This window comes from Rhodnius prolixus, unplaced genomic scaffold (assembly GCF_049639745.1).
Source record: "Rhodnius prolixus isolate KJV_2025 unplaced genomic scaffold, Rpr scaffold_1, whole genome shotgun sequence".
NCBI lineage: Eukaryota > Metazoa > Arthropoda > Insecta > Hemiptera > Reduviidae > Rhodnius > Rhodnius prolixus.
In genome coordinates, this window is record NW_027411581.1 from 557,716 (window position 1) to 570,063 (window position 12,348).

The window sequence follows — 12,348 nt, forward strand, 5'->3', positions numbered from 1 at the left end:
CTCATTAACTATTTGCGATCATATTTATTTGAAAAATTTTCTCAAAAGATATCAAGTGACTTGACCGAAAGCGGAGATATGTACATGTTTTAAGCCCCTGAATTCTAAACAAGATTGCTAGCGAATGGTCTGTGGGGTCATGAATAAACTTTAAAAAAAAGTCCACTTAATTAAAACGTCTCTCGTTATTGGTAATTTGAATAGTGAGTTGAAATTAGCGCTGCTGCTTGTTGAAACATATGCGTGTATGTCACCTGATCACTATTCAAAGTGTAACCATAGCAACAATCTGCACTCCGCAGTGTACAGTAAGTTACAATCTTAAGTATGAATAAAAAAGCGGAAGGTAAAAAGACAGGGAAAAAAGGAAATCAAGATAGAAACCAGGGCAAGGACAAAAAGTTGGATGAAGAGCAAAGTGACTTGAGTTCTGAGGAGCCTCCACCTCAGTCAGATGGTAACCTACTTCTTTGCTATCGAATAATAACAATTACTTTCCATCGTTGGAGTCAAATTAGTCTCTAGTTACCTGTGACAAATCCAAGACGAGCCATTCACTGATTTAGTTACACTAAATAAAGACCTTTTATTAAGATGTAGTTGAGCTCAAATCCTGCAACAAGAAAGATTGATACTTTAGATAATCTATAGATTAACTGACTTTCAAAAGGACTGTCATCAAATTAAGTTTCTTTTAATGGAGTTAAAAATATCAACTACTATTTACTAATGAGGTCAGTATTTATTTTGTCTTTCTGTTAATTAATGACGAAAGTTTACTACGTACATATGGCACCTGTTATACTAGGAATACATGAATAATAGTAATAGTATAAATTTGTCCATACAATGGACCTTAAATACACATCTTTTATGGCAGTAACTATGGAAGGAAACCGACGACCGAGGATACACAAGAATAAACTTAGTAAGAATTGTAAGTGGATCCGATGTATCCATGTGCTCCCTCCTTACTGACTTATTTAAAACAAGGATATGTTTGAAATTATATATTGAAGCAAACGCCATAATTGTATTTTTAGTTAAAAAAAAAAATGGGTATTTTTTTAGTTTCAGAGGGCATTAATAGCATTAATTTATTTAACAAGTGTGGAAAGTAGAACTTTTCCTCACACGAGGCAGGGTTTGCACGCACGAGCGAGCGAAGCGAGGCGAGTGCAAGTGCAAAATGCCGAGTGTGAGGAAAATACTTTACACTCGAGTTAAATATTATATTTTTTCTGCAACCATTAGGGTAATTAACTAAAAAAATTAAAAATTTCATTTTTACAGTCTACAAAAAGTAATTTATTTATTATAAACATTTATTGCTATATTACAATTACCTTTCGATTTTTTTGGTGATAAATTACTTAATACATTTTCTGCTGTTTCTTTTATTGATGGAGGAGTGTTTTCTAAACAGGAATCACTAGAATCCATTTTAAATTTCTATAAGGTAACACTATAACCTTTTTAACTTATAATCAAAAATATCTAATTATTTATTAAAATATTATTTTTATTTCTATATTCCTTTCAATTTTTATTTTATTTTTTTAATATTCGTTTTTTAATTATTTAGTTACGTTAAATAAGCTTATTAAAGTTTTACAGAAAATATTTAATAACAAAACTTCTTATATCAAGGAAGCACAATAAAGTTTTTCACTCACTTGTGAGGAAAGTGACACTAATGGGAATTTTTCCCCACTAGTGAGGTAAAGTTGGGCATTACACAGCTGATTTTAATTGAGTAATGAGAACATTCCTACATGGTTGTAGAGAAAGGTATTTTTATCTTGTAACTAAAAATCTTAAATCTACGCGAACACAATATCCTCTTACGAAAAGATAAGAGAAATAGTTTGAATAATCAAATAAATGCGTGTTTAGTTACTTTAAAATTGGTGAAAAATATTACTCTCAAGGTAATTACTTGACATTTATTTAACGAGTAAATTTTCCCTAGACTATCTTTGAATGATACCGTCTACCATTAATGAATCCAAACTCAACTGAGATAAGGTTAACTTAATGGTTCAGTTGTTGTAATTTCCTCTCCGTAGATGTATCTTCTCTCATCAGGATGACATATAAACATTTCCTCAAAAGGGGAAGCGAATTCTCTCCCCTTCATTTTCAGAAGGTTATTTTTCAGTTGTAATGTACGGCTTGCCCTTTGAAAAAAGTTTTTTACAGTTGTAAATTCAATTTTAGCTTTCAACCAATACTATGTACATAACTCGCCATATTAAAACTGTCTAATAGGGTTAATCAACAAAATCTACACGGAAAAGAAAAATACCTAATTTTTTCACCTTTTCCTATGAAAGATAAAATGCCGGAATTTTCTTTAAAATAAATTACATAAACTTTGAACGTATTTTAATCTATGAAAAGTTTAGGTTCCAATATTTCCTAAATATTACTAATATTTACATCGAAGAGTTAATATTTTACTCTCTAATATAGTTAATATATGTAGTATATAGTTATATAGTATATAGTTAATTATAAGGTTTCATAGTGACCTGAATAAAACGGAGGGAGATATTGAGACTTCAATTTGGACCTGTTTTGAATAACGAAAAAAATTTGCTGCTTTAATGAACTGATACATCGAAAGACTTATAATTTTACTCACATTTGGTGACCGATATGGACAAGAATAGTTAAAGATTTCATACTGGACTGATCAATAAGTTTCTAGATTGGTACTTGACTTAACAACATATTTTAAAGTATTATAAATTTAGCTGCTATTGTCTCCTATACTAAATACTAATATTTTTTAAAGAATGTGTATTTCATTCTATTTAGAGACTTCTATAGAAACAAATCATAAATGTTATTAGTTATTTATTTTACCTTCTACTGTGCAAAGCAAAGGGTCGCGCAGATTTTTCTATTGTAACAGTTTTGGTAATAACAGTTAGCGCCCTCCGATGTTGGAAACATGTTTTTTCAGTCACTACTATTGCGAGTGTTTAATGTGCTTCAAAAACAGAATTCGGGAAGGTTCGGTGCTTACTCTGTATTAGTATTATTTGTTTCGTGCGTGATTCAGGTTTAAGTTACAATCTGGAAGGAAATTAATATTTCTAATGATAATATGAAGTGACCTAACGGCAATTCTTTAATGTAGAAACTAGATTCAGTAATTAGGGTAGTTTTGAAGCTCAATTTTCGCTGCGAGGAAGTAGTGTGAATCTTTTAGGATTACTACTGCTCGGCTTAATTTTAGCTGGAAGTATTTTAACGGAGTTGCCGCTCATGATCCAAAAAATATAAAATATAATCTCTTAGATAGTTTTATTGATTTATGAGTACTATTTACAGGTCTGTTACTCAAAAAGTAATTACGTATTAGAAATAATTTACTGGATTTCTACGATTAGAGTAACTAATTTCTTTTGATTCATCAGTTGTGTGTGGAGAATCTGAAGTTCACTTAAGATTCTGACACACACTACATTTGCTGACTCATGTTTGATATAAGTGAAGATAAAATGCTCTTCACAAAACTATGGTATCAACTTGGGATAGTAGTTGAAAATACGAAACCGGTTAGAAATGTAAAAAATATGCATACTGAGACGGATACAATCAACAATATTGTACAGTACTGCGGACCCAACAAAAAAAAAGTTGATGTATCTTTATCTTCAACAATAAGAACAATCTACTTATACATTTGGAAAAATTAATATTTAACATTACATACTTTTGAAGATATATTGTAATTTATTTTGTCAAAAAAATAAAAACAATTAGTGTGTTCATATTTCAGTGTGTGAATTAGCTTATTTATGGATGCAAATCTGTGAACACGAACGTATCTCGGAAGTTCCTGAATTGTTAGAAGTGCAATATCAAGAAACATTTGAACCGACTTTTCAAAAGCAAACCAAAGATTTCTACATCTGGGAATGTGCCTATGATGCCAGGTAAAGCCAATATTTTCTAGTTAAATAACTGTTAATTCCTGAAGGTGATGGAATGACGAGGAATAAAGTTTGATGGAGGTTCTCAATATTTCTGTAGCTTGGTGCAAGAAGTGCCAATGTCAGAATTTGGTAAAAATAAGTAAAAAATCTGTTTTGATATATTAACCATCAACATTTCTTTTGTAAGGAGCGCCAAAGTCAATTTCAAAGCAGTAACTGAGTTACTAAAACGTACTAGTGCCAATGTCAAAATTTTAAATCATCTACCTTTTTAGATCTGTGCACAAAATAACTATAGTTTATAATTGAGAAAAACAAAGTGTATAAGAGAACAAAATTTCATATCAATACGTGGTTCACGGTGAGAGATATAGAACGGCCATAATTTTACAGAATTTCATGACCCAAAAAATTTTCAACCTTTTATATCTTCTACCTTTTTAGATCTGTGCACAAAATAACTATAGTTTATAATTGAGAAAAACAAAGTGTATAAGAGAACAAAATTTCATATCAATACGTGGTTCACGGTGAGAGATATAGAACGGCCATAATTTTACAGAATTTCATGACCCAAAAAATTTTCAACCTCTTATATCTTCTACCTTTTTAGATCTGTGCACAAAATAACTATAGTTTATAACTGAGAAAAACAAAGTGTATAAGACAACAAAATTTCATACGAATACGTGGTTCACGGTGGGAGATATAGAACGGCCATAATTTTACAGAATTTCAAGACCCAAAACATTTTCAACCCTTTATATCTTCTACCTTTTTCGATCTATGCACAAAATAACTACAGTTTATAACTGAGAAAAACAAAGTGTACAAGAGAACAAAATTTCATACGAATACGTGGTTCACGGTGGGAGATATAGAACGGCCATAATTTTACAGAATTTCATGACCCAAAAAATTTTCAACCTTTTATATCTTCTACCTTTTTAGATCTGTGCACAAAATAACTATAGTTTATAATTGAGAAAAACAAAGTGTATAAGAGAACAAAATTTCATACGAATACGTGGTTCACAGTGGGAGATATAGAACGGTCATAATTTTACAGAGTTTCACGACCCAAAAAATTTTAAACCCTTTATATCTTCTACCTTTTTAGATCTGTGCACAAAATAACTATAGTTTATAATTGAGAAAAACAAATTGTATAAGAGAACAAAATTTCATATCAATACGTGGTTCACGGTGGGAGATATAGAACGGCCATAATTTTACAGAATTTCATGACCCAAAAAATTTTCAACCTTTTATATCTTCTACCTTTTTAGATCTGTGCACAAAATAACTATAGTTTATAATTGAGAAAAACAAAGTGTATAAGAGAACAAAATTTCATATCAATACGTGGTTCACGGTGGGAGATATAAAACGGCCATAGTTTTACAGAATTTCATGACCCAAAACTTTTTCAACCCTTTATATCTTCTACATTTATAGATCTGTGCACAAAATAACTATAGTTTATAATTGAGAAAAACAAAGTGTACAAGAGAACCAAATCCCATATCAATACGTGGTTCACAGTGGGAGATATAGAACGGCCATAATTTTACAGAATTTCACGACCCAAAACTTTTTCAACCCTTTATATCTTCTACATTTATAGATCTGTGCACAAAATAACTATAGTTTATAATTGAGAAAAACAAAGTGTACAAGAGAACCAAATCCCATATCAATACGTGGTTCACAGTGGGAGATATAGAACGGTCATAATTTTACAGAGTTTCACGACCCAAAAAATTTTAAACCCTTTATATCTTCTACCTTTTTAGATCTGTGCACAAAATAACTATAGTTTATAATTGAGAAAAACAAATTGTATAAGAGAACAAAATTTCATATCAATACGTGGTTCACGGTGGGAGATATAGAACGGCCATAATTTTACAGAATTTCATGACCCAAAAAATTTTCAACCTTTTATATCTTCTACCTTTTTAGATCTGTGCACAAAATAACTATAGTTTATAATTGAGAAAAACAAAGTGTATAAGAGAACAAAATTTCATATCAATACGTGGTTCACGGTGGGAGATATAAAACGGCCATAGTTTTACAGAATTTCATGACCCAAAACTTTTTCTACCCTTTATATCTTCTACCTTTTTAGATCTGTGCACAAAATAACTATAGTTTATAACTGAGAAAAACAAAGTGTACAAGAGAACCAAATTTCATATCAATACGTGGTTCACGGTGGAAAATATAGAACGGCCATAATTTTACAGAATTTCATGACCCAAAAAATTTTCAACCTTTTATATCTTCTACCTTTTTCGATCTGTGCACAAAATAACTATAGTTTATAATTGAGAAAAACAAAGTGTACAAGAGAACAAAATTCCATATCAATACGTGGTCCACTGTGGGAGATATAGAACGGCCACAATTTTACAAAATTTCATGACCCAAAAAATTTTCAATCCTTTATATCTTCTACATTTATAGATCTGTGCACAAAATAACTATAGTTTATAATTGAGAAAAACAAAGTGTACAAGAGAACCAAATTCCATATCAATACGTGGTCCACTGTGGAAGATATAGAACGGCCACAATTTTACAAAATTTCATGACCCAAAAATTTTTCAACCCTTTATATTTTCTACTTTTTTAGATCTTTGCACAAAATAAATATAGCTTATAATTGAGAAAAACCAAGTGTACAAGAGAACAAAATTTCATACGAATACGTGGTTCACGGTGGGAGATATAGAACGGCCATAATTTTACAGAATTTCACGACCCAAAACTTTTTCAACCCTTTATATCTTCTACATTTATAGATCTGTGCACAAAATAACTATAGTTTATAATTGAGAAAAACAAAGTGTACAAGAGAACCAAATCCCATATCAATACGTGGTTCACAGTGGAAAATATAGAACGGCCATAATTTTACAGAATTTCATGACCCAAAAAATTTTCAACCTTTTATATCTTCTACCTTTTTAGATCTGTGCACAAAATAACTATAGTTTATAATTGAGAAAAACAAAGTGTATAAGAGAACAAAATTTCATATCAACACGTGGTTCACGGTGGGAGATATAAAACGGCCATAATTTTACAGAATTTCATGACCCAAAACTTTTTCAACCCTTTATATCTTCTACCTTTTTAGATCTGTTCACAAAATAACTTTAGTTTATAACTGGGAAAAACAAAGTGTACAAGAGAACCAAATTCCATATCAATACGTGGTTCACGGTGAGAGATATAGAACGGCCACAGTTTTACAGAATTTCATGACCCAAAAAATTTTCAACCCTTTATATCTTCTACCATTTTAGATCAGTGCACAAAATAACTAAAGTTTATAATTGAGAAAAACAAATTGTATAAGAGAACAAAATTTCATATCAATACCTGGTTCACGGTGGGAGATATAGAACGGCCATAATTTTACAAAATTTCATGACCCAAAAAATTTTCAACCCTTTATATCTTCTACATTTATAGATCTGTGCACAAAATAACTATAGTTTATAATTGAGAAAAACAAAGTGTACAAGAGAACCAAATTCCATATCAATACGTGGTCCACTGTGGAAGATATAGAACGGCCACAATTTTACAAAATTTCATGACCCAAAAATTTTTCAACCCTTTATATTTTCTACTTTTTTAGATCTTTGCACAAAATAAATATAGCTTATAATTGAGAAAAACCAAGTGTACAAGAGAACAAAATTTCATACGAATACGTGGTTCACGGTGGGAGATATAGAACGGCCATAATTTTACAGAATTTCACGACCCAAAACTTTTTCAACCCTTTATATCTTCTACATTTATAGATCTGTGCACAAAATAACTATAGTTTATAATTGAGAAAAACAAAGTGTACAAGAGAACCAAATCCCATATCAATACGTGGTTCACAGTGGAAAATATAGAACGGCCATAATTTTACAGAATTTCATGACCCAAAAAATTTTCAACCTTTTATATCTTCTACCTTTTTAGATCTGTGCACAAAATAACTATAGTTTATAATTGAGAAAAACAAAGTGTATAAGAGAACAAAATTTCATATCAACACGTGGTTCACGGTGGGAGATATAAAACGGCCATAATTTTACAGAATTTCATGACCCAAAACTTTTTCAACCCTTTATATCTTCTACCTTTTTAGATCTGTTCACAAAATAACTTTAGTTTATAACTGGGAAAAACAAAGTGTACAAGAGAACCAAATTCCATATCAATACGTGGTTCACGGTGAGAGATATAGAACGGCCACAGTTTTACAGAATTTCATGACCCAAAAAATTTTCAACCCTTTATATCTTTTACCATTTTAGATCAGTGCACAAAATAACTATAGTTTATAATTGAGAAAAACAAATTGTATAAGAGAACAAAATTTCATATCAATACCTGGTTCACGGTGGGAGATATAGAACGGCCATAATTTTACAAAATTTCATGACCCAAAAAATTTTCAACCTTTTATATCTTCTACCTTTTTAGATCTGTGCACAAAATAACTATAGTTTATAATTGAGAAAAACAAATTGTATAAGAGAACAAAATTTCATATCAATACGTGGTTCACGGTGGGAGATATAGAACGGCCATAATTTTACAGAATTTCATGACCCAAAAAATTTTCAACCTTTTATATCTTCTACCTTTTTAGATCTGTGCACAAAATAACTATAGTTTATAATTGAAAAACACAAAGTGTATAAGAGAACAAAATTTCATATCAATACGTGGTTCACGGTGGGAGATATAAAACGACCATAGTTTTACAGAATTTCATGACCCAAAACTTTTTCAACCCTTTATATCTTCTACCTTTTTAGATCTGTGCACAAAATAACTATAGTTTATAACTGAGAAAAACAAAGTGTACAAGAGAACCAAATTCCATATCAATACGTGGTTCACGGTGGAAAATATAGAACGGCTATAATTTTACAGAATTTCATGACCCAAAAAATTTTCAACCTTTTATATCTTCTACCTTTTTCGATCTGTGCACAAAATAACTATAGTTTATAATTGAGAAAAACAAAGTGTACAAGAGAACAAAATTCCATATCAATACGTGGTCCACTGTGGGAGATATAGAACGGCCACAATTTTACAAAATTTCATGACCCAAAAAATTTTCAACCCTTTATATTTTCTACTTTTTTAGATCTTTGCACAAAATAACTATAGTTTATAATTGAGAAAAACAAAGTGTACAAGAGAACAAAATTTCATACGAATACGTGGTTCACAGTGGAAGATATAGAACGGTCATAATTTTACAGAGTTTCATGACCCAAAAAATTTTCAACCTCTTATATCTTCTACCTTTTTAGATCTGTGCACAAAATAACTATAGTTTATAACTGAGAAAAACAAAGTGTATAAGACAACAAAATTTCATACGAATACGTGGTTCACGGTGGGAGATATAGAACGGCCATAATTTTACAGAATTTCATGACCCAAAACATTTTCAACCCTTTATATCTTCTACCTTTTTCGATCTATGCACAAAATAACTACAGTTTATAACTGAGAAAAACAAAGTGTACAAGAGAACAAAATTTCATACGAATACGTGGTTCACGGTGGGAGATATAGAGCGGCCATAATTTTACAGAATTTCATGACCCACAAAATTTTCAACCCTTTATATCTTCTAGCTTTTTCGATCTGTGCACAAAATAACTATAGTTTATAATTGAGAAAAACAAAGTGTACAAGAGAACAAAATTCCATATCAATACGTGGTCCACTGTGGAAGATATAGAACGGCCACAATTTTACAAAATTTCATGACCCAAAAATTTTTCAACCCTTTATATTTTCTACTTTTTTAGATCTTTGCACAAAATAACTATAGTTTATAATTGAAAAAAACCAAGTGTACAAGAGAACAAAATTTCATACGAATACGTGGTTCACGGTGGGAGATATAGAACGGCCATAATTTTACAGAATTTCACGACCCAAAACTTTTTCAACCCTTTATATCTTCTACATTTATAGATCTGTGCACAAAATAACTATAGTTTATAATTGAGAAAAACAAAGTGTGCAAGAGAACCAAATCCCATATCAATACGTGATTCACAGTGGAAAATATAGAACGGCCATAATTTTACAGAATTTCATGACCCAAAAAATTTTGAACCTTTTATATCTTCTACCTTTTTAGATCTGTGCACAAAATAACTATAGTTTATAATTGAGAAAAACAAAGTGTATAAGAGAACAAAATTTCATATCAACACGTGTTCACGGTGGGAGATATAAAACGGCCATAATTTTACAGAATTTCATGACCCAAAACTTTTTCAACCCTTTATATCTTCTACCTTTTTAGATCTGTTCACAAAATAACTTTAGTTTATAACTGGGAAAAACAAAGTGTACAAGAGAACCAAATTCCATATCAATACGTGGTTCACGGTGAGAGATATAGAACGGCCACAGTTTTACAGAATTTCATGACCCAAAAATTTTCAACCCTTTATATCTTCTACCTTTTTAGATCAGTGCACAAAATAACTATAGTTTATAATTGAGAAAAACAAATTGTATAAGAGAACAAAATTCCATACCAATACGTGGTTCACAGTGGGAGATATAGAACGGCCATAATTTTACAGAATTTCATGACCCAAAAAATTTTCAACCCTTTGTATCTTCTACATTTATAGATCTGTGCACAAAATAACTATAGTGTATAATTGAAAAAACAAAGTGTATAAGAGAACAATGTTCCATACCAATACGTGGTTCACAATGGGAGATATAGAACGGCCATAATTTTACAGAATTTCATGACCCAAAAAATTTTCAACCCTTTATATCTTCTACAGTTATAGATCTGTGCACAAAATAACTATAGTTTATAACTGAGAAAAACAAAGTGTACAAGAGAACAAAATTCCATACCAATACGTGGTCCACTGTGGGAGATATAGAACGGCCACAATTTTACAAAATTTCATGACCCAAAAAATTTTCAACCCTTTATATTTTCTACTTTTTTAGATCTTTGCACAAAATAACTATAGTTTATAATTGAGAAAAACAAATTGTATAAGAGAACAAAATTTCATATCAATACGTGGTTCACGGTGGGAGATATAGAACGGCCATAATTTTACAAAATTTCATGACTAAAAAAATTTTCAACCTTTTATATCTTCTACCTTTTTAGATCTGTGCACAAAATAACTATAGTTTATAATTGAGAAAAACAAATTGTATAAGAGAACAAAATTTCATATCAATACGTGGTTCACGGTGGGAGATATAGAACGGCCATAATTTTACAGAATTTCATGACCCAAAAAATTTTCAACCTTTTATATCTTCTACCTTTTTAGATCTGTGCACAAAATAACTATAGTTTATAATTGAGAAAAACAATGTGTACAAGAGAACAAAATTTCATACGAATACGTGGTTCACGGTGAGAGATACAGAACGGCCATAATTTTACAAAATTTCATGACCCAAAAAATTTTCAACCTTTTATATCTTCTATATTTATAGATCTGTGCACAAAATAACTATAGCTTATAATTGAGAAAAACAAAGTGTACAAGAGTACAAAATTTCATAGGAATACGTGGTTCACAGTGGGAGATATAGAACGGCCATAATTTTACAGAATTTCATGACCCAAAAAATTTTCAACCCTTTATATCTTCTACATTTATAGATCTGTGCACAAAATAACTATAGTTTGTAATTGAGAAAAACAAAGTGTATAAGAGAAAAAAATTCCATATTAATACGTGGTTCACAGTGGAGATATGCGAGTAGAACGGCCATAATTTTACAGAATTTCATGACCCAAAAAAATTTCAACCCTTTATATCAGTGGTTCTTAACCTTTTCATAGACGCGGGACTCAATTATATGTATATATTTTTCTCGCGGAACAGTAACATTAATTAATTTGAAATTCGGTATTTAGCAAGAACTTAAAATTGAAATTTCGCGGAACACTTGGACCATATTCGCGGAACACCAGTTTTCTGAGGAACACCGGTTAAGAACCACTGCTCTAGACGTATATAGGACCACCTTACATTCACATTTAACCATGTTTACCACTCACTAGACTTAGATAGGACCACCTTGCAGTAACATTTAACCATGTTGGCGACTCACTAGACTTATATAGGGCTACCTTACAAGCACATTTAACCATGTTTACCACTCACTAGACTTATATACAGTCTACCGGAAAGTTCTGTCCGAATGTCCCACTATATACACAACATTCTCTTATTCAGAGTGAAATTAGGTTTACAGGTGGAAGGGGTAGGTTTTCCGGGTTCACAATATGTCCTTTTCCTTACGATGTTTTCGTAGGTAATCTACTTTTCATCCCCAGTTATCATCC

At 30.9% G+C, this 12,348-nt stretch overlaps 1 protein-coding gene across 1 annotated transcript in view; it reads left to right on the forward strand.

Moving 5' to 3' along the window:
- The first annotated feature begins 258 nt into the window (after nucleotides 1–258).
- LOC141451949 (uncharacterized) overlaps nucleotides 259–12,348 on the forward strand; it is a 39,264-nt gene continuing 27,174 nt past the window's right edge. The window contains exons 1-2 of the mRNA XM_074123769.1: nucleotides 259–457; nucleotides 3,794–3,950. Of these exons, the coding sequence (XP_073979870.1) occupies nucleotides 328–457; nucleotides 3,794–3,950 (287 nt within the window). The 5' untranslated portion in view covers nucleotides 259–327. The remainder of the gene's footprint in view (nucleotides 458–3,793; nucleotides 3,951–12,348) is intronic.